Raw genomic sequence first — 10,216 nt, forward strand, 5'->3', positions numbered from 1 at the left:
TTCATAACTTAATTGGGTTTTATAATTTGATCAATTGTTGATTATGAATGATTAATGTTAGAGTATTAATTATGTTATTTGAGTATTTGAGTTATACCCCTAATCATTTGATCTATCTAAGTAATTGATTGTTGTTGATTTTGTTGGTCACCTATAATTAACGGCTTTGTTTTCTTATATGAAACACAGTGAATGAATGGGAATCAGTAGAGCTGTTGTCATGGATTCCAATGATAAAGGAAGGAGTTGGCCTAATTAAATGACCGAATGAGTAATATGTGTATGAATCAATATGAACTTGCAGGAAAGGAAATGTGACTGGAAGTCAATAAAACCAACCAAACATACTTCTCTACAAGTGAAAAAAATACACACTAAATTACCGCAATACCGTGTGGGTGGGGGGACCGAAGTGAAAAATACACTAGCAATTTTGTAATAGTGTTTGCAACAATTTTGGTAACATTAGTTTAATAACATTTATAAGAGTAACATTTATATGATACTTATTTTGTAACAATTTTGTAATAACAACGAAAATTTTAGATCGTGTGGCTGAATTTTTCTGGTTATCAATGGTCAAGATTAAAATTGAGAGTATACGTGACGGTTTTTTGCCATTTTCATGCCGCATTTACCGTCAATCCGCTCGACTTCAGATCGTTTTGATTGCGCCTAACCATAGCTGGGGTTGATGACTCTCCGATTGTCGATCCAATTTCGTAGAAAAAACACCAATCGACGTTCAATTTTTCCGATGAAAAATTGAAAAAAAGCGTTACGTGCAATTGCATTTTTGGCCCCATAGTGAACACATAGAAGGACTCCCTTCGGTCGTCCAATTAGGTGTTCGAGAAATCGCCTGAACCAATTTAGAAACGGTGGCAAAAGAGAAAATAGCGAGCCAGTACCATTAGCTCCGAATGACGGATAACTGAATCAAAAGTGGGAATAATAAAGATAGCAAGAATAACAAGTGGGGACTACTGGCTCTGGATGGCGGATAACGGATGTCGCATACGAAAGTTGATAGTGGCATGTGTAAGTTTTGAGCGCGCTTTTGGTCAAGTTCCAACATATAATTTTCGAAACACACAAGATGCACCTGAGTGCATAATTTATATTCTAACAGAAAAATAGGTTTTAGCCTAAATGCACTCGAGTGCATAATGTATATTTTTTAAATTTTTTTGGTTATTCCCCTTATATTCTTTAATACTTGTTGTTGTTTTTTTTGTTGATGTTTTGATGGTTAGTGCGACGGTAGTGGTGGTGAATTTATTGTTCGAGATCATGATCTCATAATTTTTGTCATCTACAATATATTTGCTAGTAAATAGTATGATAAACCTAGACATATCCATGAAGTATGCTAGATGCATCTGAGTGCATAATGTATAATTCTGACGTGAAATAGGTTTTGGCTGGTTGCATCCGAGTGCATAATGTATAATTTTTTGATTTTTATACGAAAAATGTTTTGGACAAGTTGCACCCAGGTGGATAATGCATATTCTTAAAGAAAATAAATTTTGGCCACGCTATATCTGGGTGCATAATGCATATTTTTATAGGAAATAAATTTTAGCCAGGTTGCGCCTGGGTACATAATGTATCCTCAGCCTTCTTTAAAAGTTTTTTTTTTTTTCGAATTTCATATCAACAATGGATCTTGTTTTGTATAGATTTTCGAGCCCTTTCCAAAATATAAATTTTATTAAAATCCGACTTATATTTTTAAAGTTAAGACATTTCTCGCAATTAAATTTAAACTAAGAAAAGAAAATAATTAAGAGAGAGAAAATGATATAATAATGAATAAAGTCTAAAAGAAAGGGTATATATATGGATAAATTGTTTTATGCCTTTTTCACCACACCTATATTTTACGAGTCCCTCCCACACGTTATGAGTTTTGCCAAATGACTCATTTTCCGGAAATGAAATGGGTTGTTCCAATGATGGAGTATGATTGAGTTGACCGTAACAGCCCACAAATGTGCAGAACTGTCAGATGTATCATTTTGTCATATATTCTTATCTACCAAAGAGCACAAGCCGATCAGGGAGCTTCATAAGCCAACTATACCATGCTAGGAGCGAGAACGATCTTTAGCTGGCTTTTAATATAGGGAAATTAGTAGGGCTGCGCTTCACCAAAAGACTAGTTCTTAGTAGGCCTGCACAGAAAACCGGCCGAGCCGAGAAATCGTGCCGGAACCGCCAGAACCGGCACCGAACTGAGCCATACCGACTGTCCTCCGTCCGGCCACGGTATACAAATCCAAAACCGAGGTATGGTCGACTCGGCGCACGGTATCACTCAAAAAGCCGGCCGAGCCGAGCCATATAACACCGACTAATAGCAGCCTTTGATTTCTATACCTATCCCTAATCCTGACCCTCCATTTTGATAACTCTACCTATATAAGTTCTCTTTTCACATCATTTCATTTCTTTTTTCTTTTCAGTTTCTGTCAGTTTCTCTAGCAGAAGTATTAGGTTTAGCGGCCGCTTCTTCCTCTTTCTCTCAGTCACAGGCGATTGTTTTTCAGATTCTCAGTTTCAATATCATCCATGATCAATGAATACAACAACAAGTAACTCAGTAAACGTAAGTCATCACTCATAAGCGATTCCTTTTCCTTTCCTTGTCTTCTTCATTTGATATTTGTTTCTGTTCTTTTTGTGAATCTGTGGTTGTAACTTGTTAGTTGTTAGTTTGTTACGGATTTTTAATTATTTTGAATGAAACCCTAGATTTATGAATTAGGGTTCTTGTTTTTAGTTCAGATTTGTTCAGATTTGGGGGTTTCGATTTGAGGTTTTGATATGTATTAGGGGTTTTGATTTGGGGTCTTGTTTTATGTATATGTGTTCACTGCTCACTGGGTTTGTTTCCTCTTTGTGATGTACTGATGTTTGTAACTCTGAATCTATGATATTTGGGGTCTTGTTATAACTGATGAAAGTTTGTAACTCTGATATTTGGGGTCTTGTTTTATGGAGATGTATGAACTACTAGTGTTAGAGACTTAGATTTGTTTGCTCATACAGAGCTCATCAAACAATATCCTTCTTGTTATGTATGAGCTACTGATGAAAGTTTGTAACTCCGATGTGTGTATGAGCTATTAGTATTAGTGTTCTTGCTCACACAATCATTGAATATCCTTCTTGTTATTTGTAACAGGAACCAGTATGGAAGAACCAAGTCAAGACACACATACACCTCAAACTGGAGTTGGATCATCTAATGTACCTAGCCAATCTACAGCTGGAGCTGGAGCTCAATCTACACCTCCTGATGAAGTTACAATTATAGAAGATAATGCAAACAAAGAGAAACCTAAAGTTACATCTGATGTATGGTTGCAGTTCACAAGGATAAGTGAAGAGAAAGCTAAATGTCATCATTGTTTGCGCTCCTTTGATGCTCACATAGGAAGAAATGGCACTTCTGGACTGTGGGGTCATTTGGATAGATGCCGTAAGAATCCAAACAGGAAGAAGAAGGGACAGAAAAGTTTATTGTTTCCTCCCCCTAAACCAGGTGAGGATGGTAAGTTAGTTGCTTCTATTTATAATCCTGAAGGGTGCAGAAGAGCTTTAGTTGAATTCATAATCAAAGCTTGAGTTACCAATTAGGGCTTATAATCGGATGTTGGAACCTAGGTTCAAGGTCCCCGACCGCATGACTATTTATAGGGATCTTTTGATAATATACAGGGATGAGAAAAAAGTTTGAAAGAGTATTTCAAGACATCCAAACAGAGGGTTTCTTTAACTACTGATACTTGGACCTCTCCCAATAATATCAATTATATGTGTGTCACAGTTCATTATGTTGATCAAAACTGGAAGTTGCAAAAGAGAATTCTTTTAGAGATAATGTGGCTGACTCTTTTGTTAGAAATATGGCTGAAATCATGTTTGCTAAATATAATAAGTATTGGGGTGCTTATAAAGATATGAATTCTGCTTTGTTCTTTGCACAATTGTTGGATCCACGAGAGAAGGAAAAGGGGTTGGAATTTACTCTAGAGTGTTTGTATGAGAGAAATCAGTACCAGGTTGCTAGAGTTATGAAAAAGGTTAAAGAAGATATGGTCAGACCCTTTGAAGAGTACAAGTCTTCGTATGATGTTGTTGGTGAAAGTTCAACTAGTGGTGTTGCTGTAGCTGAAGCTCCAGTTGTTGCGCAAGAACAAATCATTGTGGCCATGCTTAACTCAAGGAAGAAAAGGCATAAGAGGAACCCACTTGGTGTTGAAGGATTAAATGAGTTGGAAAAGTATTTGTTAGAGGAGTTTGATGAAGAAGAAGGTGTAACTAAGTTTGACATTTTGGCTTGGTGGAAAAGCAATAGTACCAAGTATAAGGTACTCTCTCATATGGCGAAGGATATACTAGCCATGCCGGTGTCTTATGTTGCTTCTGAATCAGCATTCAGTACTGGAAAGCGTGTGCTTAGTACTTGGAGAAGCTCTCTATCTCCTAGGACAGTTGAATCATTGCTATGCACTCAAGGCTGGTTAGAAAAGCCAATTGCTCTTGGTCTTCTATCGGAGTATATACCAGATGATTTCTCAAGCATTGAGGAAGGTAATGTTATATAACTTATATTGTAATATGTTGGTTTTTTTCTTTCTTTTTCTGTTTGTTTCTTTACTTGTCAATTTAAATTTGTTATTAACTTAAGTATTTCCTGTGCAACAATATTGGGTGCTTATCCAGTACCAGAGGAGTTTGATGATCCAATGATGCTTGACTAATGAAGATGATTGTTGATACGAAAAGGAACTATGGTATATGGAATGGAAGTGTTGGTTTACTTTTAACACTTTATGTTAATCTTTGAACACTATTTTCCTTCGGTAATTATGTACATATGCAGCAGTTATGTTAGTTGGTCACTTGGTCTTGAAGAACTTAAGTAGTTGGATGATTGCAGTACTCTGGCAGAGTTGCAGTAACTTTACTTTGAAGTTTGAACTTTGAACAATCTTTATCAATTTATGTCAGACTTTAAGTTCAGGTTTATGTAATTATGTTAGTTGGTTTTAAAGAACTTATGTTAATTATGTCTATGTTGTTATGTTATTATGATGTATGAATGGTTGTAGCAGGGAATAACAGGTAAAATTAGCAGGAAAACTGCAGGAATATAAGCTGTTATGTTTTACAGGTCTGACACGGTTTAAAACCGGTACCGAACTGAGCCGACTCGGATCGGTTGAAAACCGAACCGAGTAGTAGTCGGCTCGGTGGTCGATATCACCAAAAAGCCGAGCCGACCGGCCGATGTGCATGCCTAGTTCTTAGCAATTCTATACTCCGGACTCCGGAGGCATTTTTGGATTTGCGAAGATAGTGTTCGCTGTCGGCAAGCACAACATATTCCGATATTCCTGATCCAATCTGTTCAAAAAAAAAGGAGAATGGAAAGGATTTTTTTTTTTTTTGGGTAAATTCTATATCTCATAGTAAAGAATGAATTATTTACATAGCAGCCAAGCGAGCAACAAGCTGCGCCTAATGTAACTCACTCTAATCAGGGGAATATCTAAATAGAGGAGTACTAATTAGCATTTATCAAAAGTATTGAGATCCAAAGTGAATGTCTATTTCAATGGATGAAAATGGGACTTCATACACTATAAAAAAAGGCTTCTCTTAATTGTAGCCCACACATTTATTAACCATATCTCATCCAAAAAAGTGTTTATACTAACCAAACAGACCTTTATAATCATTCTACATAACCCACAAAATTATATATAATTATTACATATAGCCCACAAAATCATTAAATCCCTAAATCAACATCATCAACAACAACAACAACAACAAAAAGAAGCTAATTATCTAGTTAAATTTATGTAAGATATTTGACATAGTTAATGTTTTTGAATACGAATCAATACCCTTAATCAATTTTAGAGTAATCATGATTGAGAAGAAAAATACATCATCTAAGAGATTTTGTCTCATAGATTATGTTTAGTTTATGGAGTTCTAGGAGAATGGTCGTAGGAAAAGAACAAAACCTTAGTATTGATGTTGTGGAGTTTTTTTAAGAGAACAATGTACACTCAATCAATTTTAATGTAATCATGATTAAGAAAAAATTATTATAGAGAAAATTAGAATTAAAATTTATTTTGTTTTGGGGGAAAATAGGAATTATGATTGAGGAGAATTAGGGGTGAAGGAAGGAGATATAAAGACAAGAAGAAAAACCATCATATTAGAGAGATTAGTAGTGTTATTACATAGGTTACAGTATATACATATAAAGGGATAACTGGATGGACCGCACATCCATGGGCCGTAGGCCCTGTAGCACTCCCCCTTGTGCGGTTCAATAACAAAACTTTATACATAGTGCTTCACATATGGTTCTTTGAATGTATTTATTCAAATGACGTCCTCTTCTTGATGGCTTGTGCCGAAATCAATCGCCTCATTAAAACTTTGACAAGTAAAAACCCAGTGGGTTAAAACCTCGGTACAACTCTTCACATGTAGTACTTCACATGTTATCTCGTACTTTACATGTAGTTCATCGTATCCAATACGATCTTCAAGGACCGACTAGTCTAAGTTAATTGCCTCGTTGAAACTTTGTCAGGGAAACCCAGAGGGATAAACCCTGAACTAAACAAAAGGAGTACAATATTAAGAAAACTTAGAACATAGTTGGACTTGAGTATGTTGCCTCATTAAAACCTTGACAAGGAAAACCCAATGGGATAAAACCTTGACGAAGGAAAAAGAGTACAACGTGACAGATGTAAATAAAGGTGATCCGTTGCAGATGATCACCTTGCTCTGTTGAAGTTGACTAGTTGCTTCACGACTCCTAAGAAAGAAAATCCTCGTGGGAAAGGCAATAGCCTTAGATGGGCAATTACTTCCCGGTGTTTGTTGTTGTCTCATTAAAAACCTTGTCGAGCAACAAAACCTTGTGGGAAAAAGTAACCTCGGTGAAGGAAAAGAGTTCAACACACCTTTAGATGCCCCCCTGATATCATACAATTTTCATTAGTCTAATGCAGTCAAAAGGAGTTTATCACACTTTACTTTTGTGACTTGAATGTTTATAAGACCATGTTGTTGATTCTGGAAGTTACGTTGTAAACAGACTATCGCGTTTCATTTCTTTGATTCAGATATTTTCAGTAATATGGATGCGATCTTTATGTCCGCAACGTTCAACATACTTGATGTTTTTAGTGTTGTCTCGCTAAAAACCTTGTCGAGTGACAAAACCCTTTGGGAAAAACTATTCTCGATCGAAGGGAAAAAGAGTACAACACAACTTCAATTTCGAAGTAAAATATGTCGACATCATATCCTTGGATCCTCCCCCTGATGTCGGCATCTCCCCCTGATTACTTTCAGAGTTGTTCCAAACTGTTCCTTTAGTCATGTATTTTTCGAAACTGAAAATCGGTAATGACCTAGAAAATAGTGTACTGTATCTCCCCTTGATTATTTTCGTTAGAGAAGACATTATTGTTCCTTTATAATCAACAACCTTCGGGTTGCACTTTCGTTAGCATTCCTTTTTGATGTCTTTGCATGGATAAAACCAATTTATGTCAATGGTTACTTTTAAGCACATGATTACATTCACTATACCATTCCAATGACGTTGCGTTGGCGCTGAGCTATATCTAGATAACAAGTTCATTGAGGATGTAACGTTTGGCCGAGTACATTATGCTAAGTACAATAATGCGTCTATTATACTTAGATAAGGAAAGTTCATCTCCCGACCCAACTTAGTCATCTTCCTTTAGACGAATTGGTCATTTATGTGCATTTGAAACTCGACTAATCATGGGAGTGCTAGCAGCATGCACGTCCTTGTTAAGTTGCCTGACAATGGACATATGCAAACTGGTGGAATAATATACCACAAGCTCGGTCTTCTAGTTTAGAACATAGATAAGATCGATATTTCCCAGGATTTTCATCTCAAATTCATATTTTAAATAACTTGTAAGATCTCTTATTCCATTAAGAGTACTTATCATGTCCATACCGTCGACATAGATATCTATAATTCTGAATCAGGAACTTATTTAATACGCATGGCACAAAACCTTACTTATTTATCCCTTCCCAATCAAATATTCACTTAAACGGGTATACCACATCCGCTTGATTGTTTAAATCAATAAGTGAGTGTTCCAGTGTAACTACAAACACACTCTGTGGTTTATAGTCATTCGACTTGGGAAGCAAAAGGCCATCATGCACTTTTGCAAATATCTTTGAGTCTAAATCTCCATAGATACAACCACATATACTATGTTTCAAGTTCTTTTGAAACTATTAAGAAAACTAATTAACTGAATATTATGATGTTCAAAAGAGTAAGCGATCCAGGGGTTTGTGAGAAACCTTGTGCCACAAGGTTATTCTTTATAATTTAAGACCTCATTCTTCTCACTATACTTTGTGACAAATAACCACATATGTCCCACAGGCTTTACACTAGGTTGGTTAGCACTACCACACCAAATACCCGTATTTTTGTCAAAGAACTAAGTTATATCTGGATTGCGTAGGCCAAATATGCTATTTATTTGAAATTTATCAAAATAAAGCATGGTTCGATCTCATTGTGCTCTACTTCTGGAGCAACTATTTACGGATTATATCATCATTTTGCACGCATGATCCTTCCATTGACTCATATGCATTCTCATAATCCGTTAGGATTTCATTGTTCTCTAGAATCATTTAAAACTTCGGAGCATCCTCCAGTTTGATTCATGGGCCTATTCAGAGACAATCTTATGAGATAATTTCTGATGATATAAATAAGCTGTGCCTTACTCACCTACTTCCTTTCTAGGTGAGGATTGATCGAACCAAGTGATCTCTCCAACTTCCTTTATGGAGCCACGGCCTCAGCCACACTTCCACTGAGTGTAGTTGCAACACCTTAGTCTATGGTGTATATCCCGTATTGAGGATTTGTAACTTTGCAGGTAGGTTTGCAGCTGGTATGTGTGATCTCATCACTTTAGCAACATCAGTGTACATTCTGAAAATCGAATATTCTTTATCACTTCACATTTACATTTGTAGAGTACAAGAACCAATATGAGACACAGTGGGAACACACCACGACAATTCCTGTCGTTCCCTTAGAAAATACTTTTTCTTATCTCCCCCTAACGACGGGAAGTCTGTCTTAATATAGTGATAACCTGCAAATCTAGCGGTAAGAGATCTTCTGCCAAAAGTTTTAAAATGCGGATAATTGTTGGGAACTCATTTCCAACATAACTACTTAACAGTTTTGAAGACCCATCATAGTACGATGTGGAGTCGTAATGGCACATATATAGTGCAACCAAAAATGCGTAAGAACACGAATGTCAGGCTTAAATCCAGTTACCAACTGGTACGCAGAAAAGGTTGACTAATATTGGGTTCTAAAAACGAATTAAGTAAGATGCGTGTAATATTGCATATCCCCAAAGCAATAAAAGATAGGTTGGCACGCATAACCTAATCCTTAGGCACCATCTTTACCCTTTGATGGTAGCCTCTGTGAGACCATTGGGTATAAGATGCTCTATATTGATCCTATTAAACATGAAATATTCATCAAGTCCTTTTGATGTAAATTCTCTAGCATTAATAAGGGTGGTGAGCCTTTGCACTTTGTATTGAGTAATATGTGCTAGGAGTTTTTAAACGTAAATTTCTTGGGAACTATAACTAGTCCAAACTGTCAAAACATTCACCAGAGCCATAAGTCACTTTTAATGGTCCGCATTCTGCATGAATATTTTTCTAAATTTCACCTTGTTATCTTTGTAATATGGATTGTTTACCATTTGCATCTTAGGATGGTCTCGATCCTGTTTTACTAAAGACTTTGTAAAATGAGTGATATGCTCTCTTACTTAAAAGCAAAATGGGAGGGAGGAGGGGGTTGTGCATCAGGTACTTTAGAAAACACTTATTGAGAGATATGTCGTTACTTCGCATTCTGTCAATCTTTTTCCCGTTGTCTTGTCCACTCAAATACGGCGATGTGCGTATGAGTCCTTTCAAAACGAAACATCATGTCACAACCAAATTTCCTTTATGGTTATGTCAAAGTCTGTATGAGTCAATTTCCAACATTTCATCGTCGGAGTCAATATAGATTCAATAATGCAAATTAATACTATACTGATTTACA

The 10,216-nt window shown here is 36.3% G+C and overlaps 1 protein-coding gene across 2 annotated transcripts; it reads left to right on the forward strand.

Moving 5' to 3' along the window:
- The first annotated feature begins 2,453 nt into the window (after nucleotides 1–2,453).
- On the forward strand, nucleotides 2,454–5,104 carry LOC113307825 (zinc finger BED domain-containing protein RICESLEEPER 3-like). 2 transcript variants are annotated; one of them, XM_026556281.1, is made up of 3 exons: nucleotides 2,454–2,614; nucleotides 3,194–4,605; nucleotides 4,738–5,104. In XM_026556281.1, exons 2-3 carry the CDS (start codon nucleotides 3,918–3,920, stop codon nucleotides 4,773–4,775), a joined length of 726 nt encoding a protein of 241 aa, XP_026412066.1. In that variant the 5' UTR covers nucleotides 2,454–2,614; nucleotides 3,194–3,917; the 3' UTR covers nucleotides 4,776–5,104. The 2 variants fall into 2 exon arrangements, with proteins under 2 accessions (XP_026412066.1, XP_026412067.1); XM_026556282.1 differs by having other exon boundaries at nucleotides 4,744–5,104.
- Nucleotides 5,105–10,216: the final 5,112 nt, after the last annotated feature.

The sequence above is a fragment of the Papaver somniferum genome, chromosome 9 (genome assembly GCF_003573695.1).
Source record: "Papaver somniferum cultivar HN1 chromosome 9, ASM357369v1, whole genome shotgun sequence".
NCBI lineage: Eukaryota > Viridiplantae > Streptophyta > Magnoliopsida > Ranunculales > Papaveraceae > Papaver > Papaver somniferum.